Source organism: Gopherus flavomarginatus, chromosome 6, assembly GCF_025201925.1.
Source record: "Gopherus flavomarginatus isolate rGopFla2 chromosome 6, rGopFla2.mat.asm, whole genome shotgun sequence".
In the NCBI taxonomy this organism is placed as follows: domain Eukaryota; kingdom Metazoa; phylum Chordata; order Testudines; family Testudinidae; genus Gopherus; species Gopherus flavomarginatus.
The window spans coordinates 27,474,146-27,495,300 of NC_066622.1; the positions used below are offsets into that span (position 1 = coordinate 27,474,146).

Consider the following 21,155-nt stretch of genomic DNA (forward strand, 5'->3'; position numbering starts at 1 on the left):
TGTGCTAATGACTTCACAAATCATACTTTTCAATAATTCTAATTTATTTATATATGAAATTAGCCATCCAATTAATATTGCTGTTTTCTACTAAAATATTGTTGAAATCAGATATTACCCTAAGTGCCTACTAGAGAAATACATATGGCACCCACATGTCTACTAGAGTGAATTCATTAACACCAGTGCTTTACTAAGGGCTGATGGTGACTGAACACTTGTATGCACTGTTCCTAAACAATGATGCAATCAAGAACAAAGCTATTCTCCAGGGTATTATGTCGATAAATATTTGCATAATGGGCACTTCTATTTTACTTATTTTGATTAATGCAAACAAGATGACAAAGGAAATAAAGGTGAACTTTGTTGCTATTTTACTAAAAATCCCTTATGTTCCTATTTGACTATAAAATGTGCTTTTTTTGAAAATTCTGTACATATTTTAAATTGGAATCCACTTTAAAATGACAAATAGGGGTTATTACACAGTAATAGAGCATTCAATTTCAGTGTAAAATGCACATAATTATAGCAATTTTGGGGGTTTGCCATTCTATATAACAGAGGTCTATATCTTTTAGAGACTAACTTGTATATTTATGTACCATGGAATTATTTGTGTTAACATTTGTTTTTATTATGTTGTAAAATATACTAAGCATTTACACTCAACCCTATGTTCAAAAGTGGCATTTCTCACAGGCATGAGGTATTATATTTTGATCTTCATTACCAATATTATATTCTTCACACATTAAGTAAATATAATAACTATAAATGCATAAAATAAGTGAACAAATAGCTTTCTTACCAATGGTCTGAGTTCTGGATGCGTCAAAATGTATCCATTGTTTGTAATTGCAAAAGCATATCCATGAATACCTAACTGTAAGAATAAACGAGAAAGGAGTATTAATTAGCTTGGTCTTGAGTGAATTCTGAAACAAGCAAGCAGCCAAACATTTAGTCATTTACAGCTTAAATGTGGCATTCATAACCCTTATCTCAACACAATATTTCATTAAAATGAATGCAAAGCACCAATCCTTGACATTCTGTGAACTTGGTAAATAGCACAATTTTAAAATGTCACAAATACATTTTGCTATCTCGGCTACTTATTCCTACATACTTGATGTGAACTTTTTAAAACATTATTTATAAAAGAAAAACATAACAGGTGTGATGTGAAACACTATGTGCTAAAATGAAGGGACATTGGTTCTGCTTCCTTACTTGTGCAAGTGGCTGCATTAGATCAGTGGAACCACTGATATCAAAGGGACTGCTCCCATGAGTAGGCTGAACAAGAGGTGACCTATTATCAGTGATATTTACATACAACAGTGTTGAGGATATTTCATTACCAAATTATTTCAAGTTTAGTTCTATATACACAGAACAAGGATTAATTCTAATGCAGAAGTTCATGTAATTTATATTTCTGGATTGAATGGCATTTTGGGGACTCATTTGAGAGCAATGAAATGTTTCATTAGGCCCATAAATACACGTAATCAAAATTAGCACTGATCTTATTTAAATAACAATCCTACCTTTTGATAATATTCTTATTACACAGTTGGCTGTACCCATTGACTACAATAAACACCCTTTCAAATCACTGATATGGTCATTAAAACATCCCTTAGCGTAAACTTGGCACTGATACAGTATCTTTCTGTAGGTGCTGTACATAACTCAATGTTACCATCATAAAGATTTGTATATAGATTTAGATATCAATCACTATCTTTTCCACTGAATTATTTCAGTTTTGAGACACTGCGATGTAACATTTATCTGTAAAATTATCCCATGTGTTACATAATAAAGAATGTCATTGTGTTCAAATACTTAAGTACACTGCAATCCTTTCCAAGCTAGTAGTACCCTGGTTTGTCAGTCAGCTTAAATTTCTTGTTGTTATTAAACTACTTTTTATAAAAATCACTATCTCCTATTAAAGCCCTGATTCAGCAAATGATCCATCTTCGGCAATGCACTGACATATATGCTTAAATTCAGGTACATGATTAAAACTTTAGCAAACAGGGATGAACTATAGCACATACTTAAATGCTCTGTTGAAATGGGTCCTAGTACAAAATGATCTGGATAGAAATGTTAACAGTCAATAGTCAGAGCCATTTCTCACAGCGATAACTAGAACAGCAAGTCTGAAGATTTCTGTAATTTACTGGAAAGATAAAACTCAGGGTGGCATTATAGCTAGATCAGCAAGAGCTCCTATCTGATTGAGATTTATATTGTACTTCGCTCAGAATTATCAGATATATATTCAATTCTGTCTGCCATAGAGAAGGTTGCTTCATGAATTAGCAGTTGCAATAAGGGTAATAGAAGGTGGTAGGCTTTTCGCATCTCTTCACAAAGCGAAAAGAAAACAATTTTGGACATATTTTACCAATTATACTATGACATGTGAACTTGAATCTGGCTAAATATCAGATCTCACGTATAATTGCCTATATGGTGATAATTGCAGTAAAAATTGAAACAATTGAAGTCAGATAATGAAATAAATGTGGGTGGGATACATCCTAGAAACAATATTTATCTATTTGAAGTGCTCTGTGCCTTCAAGTGTGGCACTTCATCATGGTTTGTGCCATGCCTGAAGATGTACAATGTTTGCAGTTAAAATGTTTCTTCCATTTTCAGAGACATTACTGCTTCCAGCAGCATTCCCCATTAGAAATATTGGAACTCTCTCTCATACTGATAGATTATTTCAAAAGGGAAGAAACCTTATATGACCACTGCAAAGTGACACGTAAGAATGAAATATTAAGGAGTCAAATCCCACTTTCTTCATTCAGGACAAACAGGGTGTCCAGATCACCATACTAAAATATCAGGACATATTTGGGTGCCATCAGCCCCGCTCACAGTCCACCACTGCTCCTCCCAGGCTTTGCCCCAGGTCCCATCCTCTCCCCACTCGCCCTCCCACTGCATCTTTCCTTCTTCATCCTCCCCAGCCTGCCGCTGGCTTACTGCATCCCTCCTCAGTCCCCCACCCACCGCTCGATTGCCTCTTCACCCACCTGCCTGCCACTCACCTCTATAGCGCTGACTTCCCCTCTGCTGGGTGGGTGCTTGCCCACCCCTCACCTCTTCCCACCCCTGCATGCCTTCACTCCACCCCCATTCCACCTCCTTCCCCCAAGTCCCCGCCCCTGCCCTGCCTCTTCTCAGCCTCCTCCCCTGAGCGCACCACATACATGCTCCTACCCCCCCCTCCTGAAACGTGCTAAGTGCTGCCAAACAGCTGTTAGGTGGCAGGAAGTGCTGTGAGGGGGAAGAAGCGGGGACATGGCGCACTGAGAGGAGGAGAGGGGAGCTTGGCTGCAATTTTTCCCCATGCATGCTCCAGCCCCGGAGCACCCACGGGGTCAGCGCCTCCCTCCCGCTCACCTCCTTACCTAAATATCGGGACAAATGGCATCCCGATCGTATATTGATCGGGACGTGGGACAAAGGGTTAAATATCAGGACAGTCTCAATTTTATTGGGGCAGCTGGTCACCCTAAGGACAAACTCCCACTGAAATCAATGCAAGTTTTGCCGAGGAAGGACTGCTGGTAACAGCTCATTGTTACTCTTCATCTTTCACTGCCCAAAGCCCATCTCATCCAAGCTAACAGAATTCCAAGGTAGCAGAGTTCCATCTCCAAGCAATAGTATCATGTCCCTAGATGAATGTCACTGAATAAATAAAGCATTCCATATATTGCATCTATAGGAGTACATCCCATATACTGACCATGTTCTTCCATCAAAATAAAGATACTTCATATTATACAATTGACAAATGCTTATAGTGTGTTAAAAATGGATGTTATAATTCAAACTTTTTTTGCCTCCATAATTAAACTGCATAATAATAAAGTGCCTGTTACAATTACCTTCCCTTGTGTTACACAGTGTAGCGTAAAATACCTCCTTGAAATCAAAATCTATTTCTCAGAAAGAGAGACATATATTATTTCATAGAATCAGACTGAGCCTTCACTGTATAATACGGTCAACATAGATAAAACAGAGTTTTTAATCTCTTGCTCCGGAGCACCCCAAAACAAACAACAGAAACCAAAACCAAGAAACTGTCCCATGCCTCCTTTCTTGATCACTCTAGACAACACCACCATCCTGCTAATGTGACCAGATTTCCCGATATTACAGGGACAGTCCCGATTTTGGGGTCTTTTTCTTATATAGGCTATTACCCCCCACCCCGTCCCGATTTTTCACATTTGCTGTCTGTTCCTCCTAATACTGCCTGTCACTTAGACCTGTAACCTGGGCATCATCATCAATTCAGACTTCTCTAGGTCCTCATATTCAGGCTATGTCAAACTCTTTCAGATTCTTTCTGCATAACATCTCTAAGATACGGTCTTTCGTATTCAGCCATATAGCTAAAACTCTCATCCAGGCTCTCATCATCTTGTGTCTCTATTATTGCAACATCCTTCTCCTGAGCCTTGGCAAATATAATCTTGTCCCACTCATATCCATGTAGAATGCTGCTGCAAAGACAATTTTCCTAGCTAATTATTTTAACCCTGTAAGTGACCCCTCTCTTTGTATTCATCCACTAGCTTGAGCTTCCCCTTCCCTATTGCATCAGACATAAGCTACTTATCTTCTCTTTAAAGGTCCTTCAGGACCTATCCCCACCCAACCTATCAGCTCTCATTCACTATTAAGATGTCATCTCCTGCTTCTGATCCATTCATGATGTCAGCCTCCATTGCCCATTTTTGTTAATGTTAAACAAGCACTTTTGTGCTTTCTCCCATGCTGCTCCTTATGCTTGGGATGAGGTCCTCATAAACATCTGCAAAGCGACCTTGTTACCCTCCTTCAAAACTCTCCTTCAAACTCTTCTTTCTTATGATGCCTACAAAACAGTTAGGCTGCTGGAATGTGGGGAGACCACCACCTATAATGCTGACCAATATTGTCTCCGGGTATGTTTATACCTAAAACACTACAGTGGAACAGCTACAGCACTTCAGCTGTTTCACTGTAGCACTTTAGTGTAGACACTACCTATGCTGGTAGGAGGGCTTCTCCCATCAGTGTAGGTAATCTACCTCCCCGAGAGGTGGTAGCTAGAATTTCTTACACTGACCTAGCATTGTCCATACTGGGGGTTAGATTGGTAAAGCTATGTCTCTCAAGTGTAGACTGGGCCTCATTATTTCTTGAGCTCCCACAACTGTCTGTTGTCATCTTACTGTATCATTAGCAAATCATTCATGAACATTCAGTAATTGCTATTGTATTCAGTTATAATGAAATTAACAGCAGAACTTGGAAAATGAGGTTCTCTGGTTTTGAGACTTCCTAGAATCTCAATAATGCCCGCTGTTCCACTAGAAAACTGGATGATTTAGGTGATCTAGTAACTAAGACCCAGATAGCATGACTGAGATAAGTAAGTATGTTCTGAATAAACTCAGTACAATTTAAGTGTTACCTGCAGCACCTCTGCTATTCAAATAGTGGGCTTATCTCAAATAGAGGCATATGGCATTACAGTATTTGCCTATTTGTACTGCAAAGAAACTTCCATTAGTGATTATGTTGAAACCATCACATTAATGTTCACTTGTTACCTAAACAGGATTATAATCTAGCACTTCAGAAGTGGAGGACTAGTGAAATAATAATATACTGGATCAAACCTAAATGAAAAGTAGTACCACCTTTACATTCATCACTAACCTATTTTACCAAGCTACAAATGATTCATGATTGCCAAGTTTATTTTGCGTGCTCTATTTTATTTATAGCTGTTTTTAAAGAGTTTTATAAGTGTCATCTATACATTTGGAAAACTAAATATAAGGGAATATATGCACTAAGAAAAAAAAAACACATTCCCTTTGTATCTCACATTAGCTAAAAAAAAGGTAACAAAAATAAGGTATAATATTTTTGAAAATAAATATAAAGAGGTAATACAGATCATGTCAATTTTTGGCAGCACAAAAGACAACAGTTAACTGTGTTGGAGAGTGTCAAACAAGTCTATAAAAGACGGCATTTGCTTTAATTCAAGGACATAGGAGATTTCAGATCGAGAAGTTCTAGGCAGGCAGGAATTCTGAAAGGAAAGTTAAGGATGGACTGAGTACATCTTTGTCTGGCTTTCATACAAGGATATGCAGGCCTCCAAAGTTATTTTCTGGTTAATATAAGTATGTGATATTTTGTAGCATGGAATTCTGACAATTATTTTATTGACTTCACTTATTTATGAACACTTATTGATAGAGGGGACTATAAAAGTGTACAAAATCTAGAATGTTGTGCCCCCGCACTGACTAATAGAAATTTGACTTGATTGGTGGAGCTGTGAGATTTAGTCATTAGCGCAAGAGAATTAAGACTTCTATGGTAACATCAGTCAGTCAGTGGAGTTACTAAGGATTAACCCAAGTAGAAATGTGTACAGCATTTTTCCTATTTCTGATTCTGTCATGAATTTGGATATGTAAATTGGGTGCTATATATCTTGCAATAAATAAATCTAAAATATTATTGTTAATTCAGCCCTATATTCTAAATATACTGAATACATACTGCGATAACCCAGGCCAGTTGGGTACAACAAAGTAGTAGAAGGCAGACACACTGGACACTGGATTAGCAGTTTTCTGTTCCCTGACTGACCAGAGCAGGGGCTGCTCCAGACTAATGAGAACACCTGACTCCAATTAACCTACAAAGAGTCAGGTGAGTCCATTAAGGTAATGTGAACACCTGACTCTAATTAAGGCCCTTTTGATACTATAAAAGGGCTCACTCCAGTCAGGCTGGGGAGAGGAAGTGCAGCTGAAGGGCTGGTTAATGAAGACACCCTCAAACCATCGGTAAGGGAGCCCTACGGTAAGGGTGAAGAAGGGAGAAGCAGGAGAGGTGTGGGGAAGTGGCCCAGGGAAATGTAGCAACTCTGGCAGTGAAAGGTTGGTTGCCAACAGCTGCTGCCATTAGGGTCCCTAGGCCGGAACCCAAAGTAGAGGGCGGGCCCGGGTTCTCCCCAACCTGCCACTACAGAAATACCTCCTGGGAGGGGAAGTCAGGCCCTGTCAGGACAGGAGGCTAAACTGTTGTGAAATAAGCCCCTAGGGACAACAGAAACTGTGGGAGTTCTCTCATCAACTTCCTTGCTGGCTTATGATGAAAAGGGCTCAGTAGACTGTAACCCTGGTTCGAGAGAGAGAAGGGCTACATAGAGGGTTGCAGTGAGCCACTGAGGCTAGCATAAACCACCTAGAAGCGCGGGACCCACAGGGACAAGGTCAGAGCTCTGCCACAATACTCATATGTAAATTACCTTATATTTTGGAATGGCCTTCAGAAGTTCTTTAACTGGAACATCTGTGCCAACTACTCCCAGAAGAATCCCTTTGGATCTCTGTTTGAAAAGAAAATGTAGGCCACTCAAAAGAACAATCACTGTTGAAACAACGCATGCCATCAATAATTATTTTCACATTGTAAAAATTGTACTAAGGAGTACAGACCGTAACCTAATCTGCCAACTACTTAAAAAGATAAGGTGAGGTTGCAGCTAATGTGGCTGGCCACACACTCCATCAGCAGTTGACCTCCTTTCCTTGGCCTGAAAATGAAATCAAGGAAGTGTGCAAACTTTCAGCAGATAAGGAAGGTCTCCCTCAATTAAACTCTTCTACTTATGAAGCAGTTTTAAGATGAAATGCTACAGATAAACATATGACTTTTCTTCTTTTCCAATTTGCACTGCTATCTGATATCCAAGAGAGAAAAATTAAACACTATGGGAGAAGTATATGTAATTCTCTTTAATAATATAGCAGGATGTTAAAATGACAGGTCTGTAAAATACAGCTATTCAAACCACCTATATGAATATTGCTAATGTGCTGGACCTATCTGAGATAAGAAGTTGGTCTGAGGAGAACATGTATATAGATTACTTGCTGTAACAAAGCTAATGTAGAAGTAAGAAGACACATGGGTCTAATACCACTGCATCAAATTCATCATCTAGGTGTTTTCTCTTAGACATAACACCATTAACTATTTTGAGAACTATAGTTTCTACACTATAATTATTTGTGCATAAATATATGTATCATCTGTTTAATTTTATTCTAACAGTAGACGCAAAAGGCATAATAAATAATAATTAAAAAGTTCTGCAAGTTATTAAACTTCATTGCAGACATGGTAGAAACACAGTTTGAGTACTTACAGTCTCATTTTGCTTACTAAATACTGGCATGGCAACAGTGGTCATCAAAACCAATCCCTGATCATCAGCAAGCTATATTTGAAAAGAAAAAGATATTACCTATAAGCTACTTCAGTCCATTATTAAATCATAACTATAGAAGCATCCAACTAAGTTTCCTTCTTTTTAAATGAGATCATGCATTTCATCTAAATGGCTTTTGCAACTTTAAAATTTCAGTCCAGCCCAGCCCCAACCCGTCTCCTCCCTCCCACCCCTGCCCACACCACATCAGCTTTGCTAGTCAAGGGGTTACCTGGCCAGGGTATCTTTGCTGGCGTCTCTGAAAAGAGATATCAGGGGGCTGAAATGAGGACTGTGGGAGAAGTATGTGCACCAGCTAAGCAGGTGGAGCTCTGTTCTACCTCTTTCCCATTGGCAGCTCTGCCATGATTGACTCAAGCTGAGATCATGGGTTCAGACAATTTGTCTCAGGTTCAGTCTCAGAATTCTCATCAGCTAGGACAGAGGCAGTGGAATGACAGCCAGTGAGGATTCCAGGACACCTTTGGTGACTTAGTAACCAGTAGGTTTACGTTTGTTGGACTAATCAGTGGCATCAAGCACCGGTTGGTTCTTCATGTTTCTTCAATTTAGTGGGAGACAAGACCTCCTCATCTTTGGCCCAGTCAGGAGGAATATGTGGAACAATTTATCACCACTGACCAAAGAAGAGTGGGATTGCTTAGGAAATTGTGCCTTTGCACCTTCTTTCTATTTTTTTTTTCACAAATGACAGATTTCCCATCTGCATCTTTGTTACAAGACAAATGATGGAGGGGTATACTTGGCTGTGATTCCACAGGGTGGACAGGCACCTCTCTGTCACCCAGAAGATCTTGAGGGACTTGATCATCATCATAGGAAAGGAAGTGCGAGTTACTAATTAAAGCAGCATTTTCCCTGCAGTTTTTTTTTGGCGGGGGTGGGGGGACATTTAAATTAGGTGAGGTTATCCCAGCTGACAAGGGCACCAAGCATCCAGGTACAATAAGGACTAATGGTTTGACAATGGGGCTCAGGTAGACTTAGTTGTGCATATATTTTTCCAAAAGGAGGGAGCAGGGGAGCTGATCATCCTGAGAACACCTGGGGAAGCTGCAGGGCCAGTTGCAGTTGTGTGGACTATACACAAAACCTCCATCCAATCCCCATGTTGCTGTTACTGTATTGGGACACATCCTCTTTAACTAAATTTCAGTTCAGGGCCATACTTTTGAGAAACCTGGCATCTTTTAGTTTTCACACCCAGCCTGTTTTGAGAACAATCCTTTTCCTATAGGAGCAGCCATGGCTATTGCCTGTTCAGATTTTCCAAAAGTAGAGGTTACAGTCATTGGTGACCAGGTCATTTTAAGAGACACATTAGGAGCTAATAAATTTGGCTACTGAGATCTCTGATATTTTATTTCTTTTAATTCCCAGTTTGTTGCATGGCTTTCATTCTCCCAAGCTGCCGGCCACTCAACAGGAATACAAATGGGTTTCAGGACTGAGAAGGTTCACCCCAGACAGGAAACACACAGGAACATGGAGATGGGATCACCTCATGCTTTGTTTTTTTTTAGAAACGCTTACTAGCACCTAGTGTGATCCTTGTCCTATTGGACAGAAATGATCTAAGTAGAGAAGGGGGAGCTTAGGGTCTGGGCTGCTAGCTAGAGTCAAGTGTGATTGTACCAGTGTAAGAAATTATTCTCCTTAGCCAGAGTAATATGGTCCAGCAGGCTGAAATGGTAGGTATGGAGGACAGCCTCCTTGGTGTCACATTAGACAAGGCCAGAACAAATGTAAATCATGACATGAAAAAGCATTCCGCTAATTATGGGATGACATCTCGGAGATTTTAGATGATTGCCCAGGGTTACTCAGCTCTGACAGTGTGTATTTGTCAGGCATCCATTAGGATATTTTTACTGTGAACATCCACTTCAGACTTAAGGGATAGCTGAGAATAATTTGTTTGCTTGGATGCCAACTGATATCTATCTGGTGGTGGTTTGCCCTCTTTAAAATGGGGTGGGAGAGAAATCAGACCAGAGTTTGGTTGAAAGCTTTGGAGAAAGGGGTCCTTAACACCAAGCATATACTAAGGGAGCATAGGGACAACCAAATATCCTGTATTAGCGATATCCATTGGTAGAGACTGCTGGGGGTAGCCCAGTGGTTGCTCTAATCTTCTTTATGAGGTTAGACGCTTGAGCGTATGCTAAGGTCTGGGTGGGTGGATGGTTTCAAATGGACTGCTGGCCACTTCCATGATTGCTGGGTCAGGAAATGATTGCATCAAAGGTGGCTGACATTTTGGGAGATCGACTACAATCACTCCGTCCTGTAATAACTACATGCTTCACCCTTTATTATTTATTTTATACTACATATTATTTCTGTATTAAAGTTGAATATTTGTGTCAGAAAATTCATTAGGCTATGAGGAGTTTTTCTTGGGTGATTCCCTGGGCAATGATGTTTTGGTGGAAATACTTTGAAATAGTAGAATGATAGTCACTGGGTGTTTCCATCAGCACACATTGTGACACAATTAACACTGGAACAGGTAAATAAATTACAAAGGAAGCCATGGTCTAGGAATTTTGCATGGATGTTAAGTCTTTTAATCCCTTTTCATAATAAAATTAATAGTAGTGTATCATAGTTGCTGAAAAACATTAATTGTCTGAACAAACTTAAGAAATAAAAATGATGTATTCTTTTACCAATAATGAAACTAAACTTCACCCTACATTTATCATAACTGGATCCAACATACATCACTGATATCTACAGAACAGGCAAGGATTCTTTATCTTGTACTATAAGTAGCAGCAAATACTTAATTAGAAATTCATATTTAAAATGTCTTCCTTTATCACAGATCTAAGAATTTAGATATCAACAACTCTTAAACCAATATATAATTACATCCTCACTGAAATGATGCTATTTATTTAAAAACTCAGACTACAGTATGATTTCTAATAGCTACACAGATGCTCAAATTTTGAAAATCCATTTTCCAATAATATAGACAAAACTGGACAACTTCCAATTCCATCAGCACTTCCTATGCTCAGAAACAAGCTATGTATGTTGTTAATAAATACATAAATAAAGCATTTAGACTTCCATTACAAAACCACACATCTGTACTTTGTTTTAGATTTCTGAAGAAATTTCAATTCCTAAGATGTGTCATGTGCGAAACAAATTGAAACATGGGCAGACATCTTTTTTCACCATAAAACATGATAAAATATGTTTCTATGCAGACTATAAATAGCAGCTAGTCACAAATATAAAGGAGGAAAAATTATTTCAGTTATAGACAATTATCTTGAATGGCATTCATCTACTAATGTAATTTTCAGTTGTATACAACGGAGCGTCCCTGGGAATGACTGAAATCCAAATATGCAGTGTTAATGTGTTGTTATAGCCATGTCGATGCTAGGATATAAGCGAAACAAGGGGGTTGGATGACCTGAAGAAGAGCTCTGTATAGCTTGAAAGCTTCTCTCTCTCACCTACAGAAGTTGATCCAATAAAAGATATTACTTCACCCACCTCGTCTCTCTGACATCCAATGGCATGATGTTAACCTGCTACTATATGAATAGTTTGACCTCAGTTTAACTGTCAATTTTGCCTACTCATTTTCTATTGCCAGTAGTGTCCAATAGTAATACATACTGGCCATTATTGTATTTTGTACTATTATAATTGTCTATATGTTATAAATTACGATAATTCGATGTTTAAATATGTATATAATAAATCCTATTTGGTTTGGGACTACTGAGCTTAGAATCAATAAGGTCTGCATGTTTACAGGATATGACAAGTACATCTGCACAAATGCAAGCCCACATTTTCGTTCATTGCGTGCATGGCCTTTAAAAAGCTAACGCAAAATGTTGCTCACTGACCAAACTTTATTTACAAAGAGAAAACAGGGCCTAGGCCCACCAAAAACAAAATCTCAACCCAAATTATCAGGTATAAAAACTCTTTCTTCCTCCAACACCTGGCTTTTTCTCCTGGTTCACATCTCCAAATAGGCCCTTCACTGTCCTGAACTTCCTCTATTAGTTGAGCTGCTTTACTCATTTTTCAATGCTGAATTAGGCCTTTTCAGACTGGAGTCTGGATATTCAGGACCATGCTTCAATCTGTTTCTTAATCCTAGTTTCCCTGATTAGTCACTATGCCAGTGATTTGCAAACTTTTTGAGCTGAGCCCTCCCTTTGAGTTATAATTTTTGGTTGCACCCCCCTCAGCCTCCTTCCCCCCCCCCTCGCACAACCCAGACAAAAATAGATGCATGCAAAAGTATGCTTGATAGCATACTCACAAACCTAACAGAGACCTTAACTCAACTTTAATTATATTACCTACACCTGTGCATTTTGAATACAGACACTTACCAATGGCACAGCCAAAGCTTTCTTAGCAGTGGGCTGCTTCTACCTGGCAGTCAGGCTGAACCACAAGGGTAGGGCCAATACCTGCCCCTCCCCCCTCAGGTTGTCAGGGTGGGGGAAGGCTCATGCGATGGTCTCTGAGGGTGGAGCCAGCTATAGGCTCTGAGGCTGCCAGGAGTGGAAATCGATGCTGCCCTGGAGGATGTTGACACTGACCCACAGGCTGGGTGACCCGGTGAGGTGAATCAGAGGGTGGAGGTGGCGCTTCCTTCCCACCCCTGTGGGGGACAGCCTGGGCCCTGCCACATGTAGCTGGCACGAGCCACCTAGCATTGCCGCTCACCCCCCTGAACATTCCTCCATGCCCTCTTAGGGAGATGCGCCCCACAGTTTGAAAACCCCTGTGTTATGCTTATTTTTTACCAGGGGCACTATGTAAATTAACATACATAGGCTCAGAGTGACACTGAAGTTCTGTCTCTTATTATTTGGCAGCATATGAATTACTACATTTTGATTTCCTTCAACCAGGTATATTACAAATAAAAAAAATATATAAGAAAGGAAACATAGTTGGAAATGATTAAAACACAAATTCCACTGGTAAGCTCAAACACTTGAGGATACGGAGCTGAGAAAAAGGTATGTGCTTTGATGTGTTTTCAAAAACATTTTAGAGTACAATATTTTTGCTATAAAATTAAGCAACAAAACAAGCACAACTCAAATGCTTTTGAACAGTTACAAGGTTAGGCAAATCAGTGGGATGCAAGATGCTGAGAGCCCCACAACTGAGTTAGTAAAATGAGGAGAAATGGGGTCAAGAAATCAAATTTCAGAGTCATTCATGTAATCTGTAAAGCTGATTCCATAATGTAAAAAAAATGTCAAATTTTGCAGCTGTTCCCAGAGGGTAGCTGGAACTTTCAAAGGTACTTGAAAGGTACATTTGGTATTCAAATCCCATTGATCTTAACTGGGGATTGGACCCCTAACTACCATAGATCGTTTTGAAAATTCCAGCATACTTTTTTGTTTTAACGAATAGTGGCAAAATTTAGTGACAAACTATCCACTGAATAATATTTGATCAACTCTAGCAGATAGTGAGGGCAGCTGTGCAGCAGTTACAACAGAACTGTGTTCTAGGTAGAGCTGATAAGCTTTTCGTAACTTTTTTCCATTAACAAAGAATTTATTCACTGGCTCCAGAAATGGATGTGAACTCCACCCCTATTTCTAACCTACTTGATTCTGGAGAGAAGAAAATAGACAGAAACTGATGTATACAAAAGCTGTAAATTCAAGAGTTATTTTTAAGGCACTGTCAGAGACTTTAGGTAATACTGGACTCAATTCATTATTAGCCAAGTGGACAATAATTACTGAACCATTTTGATTTAGGAGATCCCTAAGTAGACATTGCTTTCCTGATGTGACAGGTCAAATGGAAGAATACTACTAACAATTTATAGAAAAATCAGGAAAGGAACACATTCTCTGCTCTGGCCCTCCTTGAGATACCATAGGGATCAAATGATTTCCTTGAAAGAGGACAAGACATATTTACATAATCTGATCCCTGTATCCTGCCATGTGTACCTCGTTGACAGACTCTTGCACCCATTTGGAGTATGAATTAAGCCAAGCTCCACACAGGTGCAGTAAGCCATCTGCATCTTATTTGGTCCAGGATCAGTCTCTGCTTATACGAAATATGGCTCTAAAAAGGACTTCTGCCCTTTAAAACTCCTCTTTCCCTGTAAAATATTTCCTCACCTGCAGCCTGAAGTCCACAGAATAACAAGGAGTTCCTGAATTTAAGAAAAAAAACAAAACCTCCTTTCCTGAAGAACATGAGGAATTTCAAAGGGAAAGAACAGCAAATGGATGCTGAGAGAAAGGTTCCTAGTAAAGTACCAAGAATATTTTTTTAAGACTATGAATATTAAAGATCCTAGTCTTTATGCTAAAAACCAAAATAGTGTAACTAAACAACACCCTCACTGCTGAAATAACCAGTAGTTTCTCCATTAGTATTTATAAAATATGATTAAAAAACAGCAAAGTTCAACATGTTATTTCTAAACACACAGAGCTGACTCCATAGGGCAGCCCAACATGTAGGCATCAGTCACGTGCAAGTGTTTGAAAGAAAACACTGATTTTTATTATGCCAAGACCTCCATTAAGAACTTTTATTTGAGAAGCTGCTTTATATGCCGGAACATGGGAATGTTTTGTTTAGTAACCATGGAATGTAATAAGAAGAAAAATGTTGGACAGTATTTCCCGGACTGATCCAAAGTTTGCAGTCTCCTTTTGATCCACTACTATGAGCTTCAGGCAGTACTAAAAGAAATCAAACAGCTCTTTGGCATATTTATTTTGATTACGTATTGCAACATCTGCACCCTAATTGGTGTCTCCGGTAATAATTCAGAAAACTCTCTATGGATTTATGCAAGCCCACTTACTTAACAGAGAAATTAACGGACAGAAAGATGAAGGTATTCCGAATATTCCATAGGATTTTATTTTAAAGGAAGAGAGACGAGTGGGAACAGATTCGTCCCCATCCCTGTTCTCAGAGCACAGGTCCTAAGATAGTCTCCAAACCAAACCCTTTCCTGCAGTTCAATTTTATAGGTAAATGAAAAACAACAAATATTCAGCCTATGCTTCCTCCCTGTGCTAACTGTCCCAAAGACCTCAAGAACCTTCTCTGTCCTACTAGGCAGGATTAAAAGCACATACTCTATTAGAGTGGGCCTGGCTGCTCCCTCACATGAAGACATGAGTCAATGGATATGTCTGAGTCCCCATAGACAACTGACCTGAATGGGTTTGGCCCTCAGTAGCTGCGGTGTAGAACTGATAAATGAAATTGTTTTCAATTGTTCACTTTATTAATGTAACTTCTGTTCACTGCACTTGCTTATACTGTAACTTCTGTTCCATATTGTAATTCAAACCCCATTTTAAAACACTCACTCCATTTTGTAAAAGCTTCCTCCAACTTTCATTTTTGCAAACCCTGCTGTAATCTTATTAGTTTAGTTTAGATGTGTGAATGAGGTATGTATGAATGATGGAATCAACCTCCAGCCCCAGCCTGTCCTGATGAGATAAAGTTCAAATACCAACGGCTGAAGACCTAGACAACAGCCCTAAACAAAGTAAGAAGCATCCACCCTAAAAAGAAAAGGACAACAGAACAACAGAAGGAAGATCAAGCCAGGTCCAAGGCTGAAAGTCACGCCTGCAATTGATGGGTGATCAATCTAAACCCAGAGGCAGCGTGACACAGCAAGACCTATAGACTTTGAATCCAAACTAAAAGCCTATAAAAAAGAAGGGTGAGATGAGAGACTCTGGGTAACATTCTGCTGCCAACATGGAAGGACATCAGTGCCTGCCCAACAGAGATCCAGCTTGTCCTTGTGCCTGGCTTTCCTGGCCAGTTAGCCGCCACAAGCTACGAACCCAAGCTACAAAATCAAGCTATGAACTTAAGCTATCTTCAGGACTGGTAACTATGCAGCAGCTGCAGAACATCTGATGGATGTGTGTGTGTGTGTGTGTGGGTGGGTGGGTATTAGGTATAATGAGTGTGTATAAGAATTAAGCATAAATCAAATTGTTATCATAATAAATGTGGCATCTTTGTCTTGTCCCCTTTAATAAGATCCTGCTGGTTTTTACTGGTCTAATATAATTGGTATAACAGCGGTCGGGTTCTGACTAAGCTCTCCCATATTAATATACAGCAATCCAATAGGCTGGATACCATTTTCCCTTCTAGCAGCACATCCACAGTAGAGCTGCCGGGTGTTTGGGAGCTCCTAACCTCTGGCACACTACATCTCTCTCAATAGTTCGAATGTACGCAGGAACAAAGGTTTTCCTCCTGCATTCCAGTTTTCTACGTGAACAGCACAATAAGAGGACTTCCCCTATATTTGTGAGTGAGCATCTTTTTTGACCCATGTGGTAGGGCTGGAGTCTGACCTTGCTGCTGCTGCCACTCCTGTTCTGCCAGCTATTCCGGGACTTCTTCAGTTTTCCTGTTTTGGTATTACATGTGAATGGGCTGAGTTTCTACTCCAACCTCAACAAAGCACCCAGGCCCAGGGTTAGTAACAAAATTCTTCCTGGGGTTTGGTTTTATTAGTAACTCAAAAGCAACAACAAATCTCAGTTTCAGTTTCTTCCTCAAGCCTGGTTTCCATCCAGGATCTTCCTTTACTCCATTATTTCTCTGCTCCCAGCAGGCCACTTCCATCTCACTTAAATCACAGGGAAAATGAACAAGTCAACACCTGCCACAATGAGTCAGCCAAATTTCTGCAACTTTAAGGAGTGTTCTAATACTTGCTAAAAGAGCAGGTCAAGAGAAGAATCCCACCCCTCTGTTACACTGGCCAATTAACTTAGAAATTGTGAGGTATTCTGGTGTGTGGTCATTTGATAATACTTGAGAAGATAAAAGGATCATCCCTCATTTAAATCCTGTGTAGGAAGAGTTGTTTGGGATTTTTATTCAGTAAGACATTAAATAAAGGGGAAATGTGCATACATCTACACAAAGATGGTCCACATATCATGGAAATAGTTGATTGGGAGAACAGATCTAGATTCTGCTTTAAGTAGTGATGGGCAAACAGCAAAAACTAGGAGGACCTCTTCTGTCCACACATTCAGATGCTTATCTTAAACTCTCTCATGTCTGGCTCTGGAAATTTCACTAGACATCCAATATTTCTTGGTTTTGGCTGGGGGAAGTATATTGTACCATACTCCTAGCTTAACTCACGGTGTTTCAGTTTCCGATTGAAACTAAGAATTACAGGGGTATAGTAAGAAAATACATACTTGCGTTCAGTTCATTTAAAATTCTAGGTGAAGTTTAGCATTGGTTGTTATTTATTTCACTCTGGTTTTCTATAGCTAATCCTAAAGCACATGGTTTTACAATAGACCAACTATCTCAGGCATATTTTGGTCCCATAATTTGGATGATGGTTAGAAAGTAGAATAATTAAAAAAGGCCACTGCAGAAAAATATATCTTTGTTTTTTATGTGGATCCTGTTTTTTTTTTAATTATTTTTATCACTTCTACATAAAAATAATCTCCTTGAAGGTTATGGGTGAAGCAGAACCAGTGATAGTTGGCTTCTCCTAGAAGGCGATTCTAATCTAGATATTTAGGGTGGCATTTTGGAGGGAAAGCTATACAAGGGCCTTGAAGCTGTGGCCCTAATTAAGTAGTGTATCATAATAATAATACAAGCCCCAAAAATTAAAAAGAGGAGGGATGAAAAATGCATTTCTTGGCTTGGAAGTCATTGAATGCGTAGAACCAAGACACACAGTTTAGAGGAGAATTTCACTGGCTTATTCTCTCAGATAAATCGCTGAACCTGTTCTATGTAACTATAGCAAAAGTATTATGACTTGGAAATAATACCTTTATATATACTAGATTTATAGTTTTAAGTGACACATTCTTTTTCTCCTTTGCCTCTGTGATGTTTTGAGGTCCACCCAGACCAGGAAGAAGTTCCGTCACTGCCTGTCCTGTAACTTCAGGGCGCCTTTGTGTTGTGGAGCTATGGTTCAAATCCCTAATATCAATAGCCTGCCCACAAGCATAAGGCCTCACCCTCTCACCAGCCTAGTTACACTTTGTAGGGTGAAACCAACAGCCCTAAGGGCATGGCTACACTTGCCAATGTAGAGCGCTTTGAGTTAAACCAGCCTTCCTAGAGCACAGTAGGGAAAGCGCTGCAGTCTGTCCACATTGACAGCTGCAAGCGCACTGGTGTGGCCACATTTGCAGCACTTGCAGTGGTCACAGAGAGGAATGCATTGTGGTCAGGGCTGGCTCTACAGTTTTCGCCGCCCCAAGCAGTGCACCGAATTGCCACCGCAGGCGGCGGGGGCAGTCCGTGTGCCCTTAGGGTGGCAGGCGCGTTTCCGCAGCGGCGGCAATTCGGCGGCAGCTTCTATGTTTAGCTGAAGCCGCCACGGACAGCTAAATATAGAAGCTGCTGCCGAATTGCAGCCACTGCGGAAACGCGCCTGCCGCCCTAAGAGTACACGGACTGCCCCCACCGTCTGCGGCGGCAATTCGGCACACTGCTGGGGGCAAAACAACAGGGACTGCCGCCCATTGAATGTTGCCGCCCCAAGCACCAGCTTGGAATGCTGGTGCCTGGAGCCGGCCCTGATTGTGGTAGCTATCACAGCATGCAAGTGGCTGCAACATGCTTTTCAAATGGGGGTGGGGTGGAGTGTGACAGGGAATGTGTTGTGTGTATGTGGGGAGAGAAAGAGAGGGTTTTTGTGGGGCTGAGAGCATGACAGCATGCTGTCTTGTAAGTTCAGACAGCCGCAGGACCTCCCCCCCTCGCCTCTCTCTCTCTCTAACACAGCATTCCACAGTAATGGTTTGCTTTGATATCCGCACTCCTGCAGCGACAATGACAAAACAATGACAAAAGTGGCCACTTGACTGAAGGGGATTATGGGATGTTTCCATAGGCCGATCAGAGTGCAGTAATGCAACACTTCGTTCATGGTGACGCCCAGGCATTTCACCTGAGGTACACCAAGTGTTATGCTTCTCACCAGGGTGGATTATCAAGAGAGCTCTAGAGACGGAGTCAGAGCACTCTTAAGTGCCTTGCCAGTGTGGACGGGTCACGAGTTAGGGCGCTCTAATGCGCTCTAACTCGCAAGTGCAGCCAAGCCCCAAGTGAGCTGATAACTGGAGGGCTGGTTTCACAACTTTGGGGGTGACAAACCAGAAAGGAATGGTCTGAATGTCTGGTAATTATGAACTTGGAACGGCTATTGGTGTCACCCTGCAAAGTGCAAATAGGCTGGTGAGAACCAAGGTGAGACCTTATGCTTGTGGGTAGGCTAATGTCAGAGTTGAACCATAGCTGCGCAGCACAAAGGCCTCCCAAAGTTATAGGGCAGTTGATGGTGGAACTCTTTACTGGTCTGGATGGACTCCAAAAGTCACAGCTTCCCTAGCCTCATTTCCATCAGGAGTCTCCAATACAGTAGCAAGAGTTCAGGAATGATCCCTGGACCTGAAGCAGTGCACTTTCGTTACGTATGTATAGCCAAGGAGGGATGCACTGTCTTGCCCCAAAATCTGACCTAAAATTACCACTGTTTGTAGTTGTTGCTGATAACACATTAATGAGAATATGGTATGTGTAACAGTTATAATAAATCTGCCCATTAGAAATGGAGGGGGAGGGTGTGTGCCTGTCTTTTGGGATGTGAGAACAATTAAGTTAAGGACAATAACAATTAAGTTAAGATTTTTTTCATATGTTCCTTTGATTTTCAAAAGGAATACATAGTACTGTTTCATTTTAACTGCTATTCTGAAAGGGTATTTTTCTATTTCACAAGACATGTACATTTCCTAATTATTATTAATGATTAAAAGAATATGAAGTAAACAATATACAAATAATTTAAATGAAAAGGAACTTTGAAGGGGTAATCCTGTTGTTTTTAAAAAAAAACAAAGTATAATTAGACCTCAGAAGGGGGCGGGGAGAAATCAGATCTTAAAGCTGTATTGTTCGTTTAGTATTTTTCAGAATTTATAGCTTGTTTTTGAGGAAACCATAAGTTACATCAGTATTTTCAGAATATTTTCCTCCCACTTTTCTCAAAAGTTTTAATTTCTGAGGGACTTTTTACTTGCACTCATGCACATGAATTATTAGACTTGTAATAACAAAATATCTGTTCTCTATTAAAATGACTTACAGAATACATCCATAAAGTCCAAAGCAAAAGATAATATAGTTTAGACGTTAACTGATACTATGCTGCTCCTATCCAGGTTTCATTTTCCACTTTATAGAGCTTTTTATAACAGGGCAAAAATAACGATTTCTCGCAACAATTACTATCATTAAAGAGATGCTTAAGATCATTATCAGGCAACTTGCCTCTTGTTATTATAAAAGACCACTTCTAGGAGCACAGGATTTAATGGGTTTGAGAAGAATATCTGCTTACAATTGAAGTGCAATCTTACTGTGCAAGAAGTCTATTGTAGTATTTTTGTACCAGTTGGCATAGCCTTCCAATGAAGAGCCTTACACTGAAGATGAACAATATGCATGCATTGATATGTATCCCATACAAGGAAAAACTTGGTTAAATTAACAGTTGTGCGAATGGCTGCTCAAGTGTATTTCCTTTCCACACAACAACTAAAAATTCAGGAAATCAAGATTCATCTTCACACCAACGTGGACTCACATGAATTACCACCAAAACACGCTCTTAAACTCATGTGCTCTACAATAACATTCTTTTCAATCCCAACATATAAGAAACCACGTCTCCATTCAATTCCTCACAATCCCAATG

At 40.0% G+C, this 21,155-nt stretch overlaps 1 protein-coding gene across 1 annotated transcript in view; it reads right to left on the minus strand.

The window, feature by feature from the left end:
- Positions 1–21,155, minus strand: part of CACNA2D3 (calcium voltage-gated channel auxiliary subunit alpha2delta 3) — a 689,427-nt gene that overhangs the window by 171,825 nt on the left and 496,447 nt on the right. Inside the window, exons 14-16 of the mRNA XM_050959084.1 lie at positions 8,282–8,353; positions 7,379–7,459; positions 815–889 (exon numbers count right to left, since the gene is read on the minus strand). Of these exons, the coding sequence (XP_050815041.1) occupies positions 815–889; positions 7,379–7,459; positions 8,282–8,353 (228 nt within the window). The remainder of the gene's footprint in view (positions 1–814; positions 890–7,378; positions 7,460–8,281; positions 8,354–21,155) is intronic.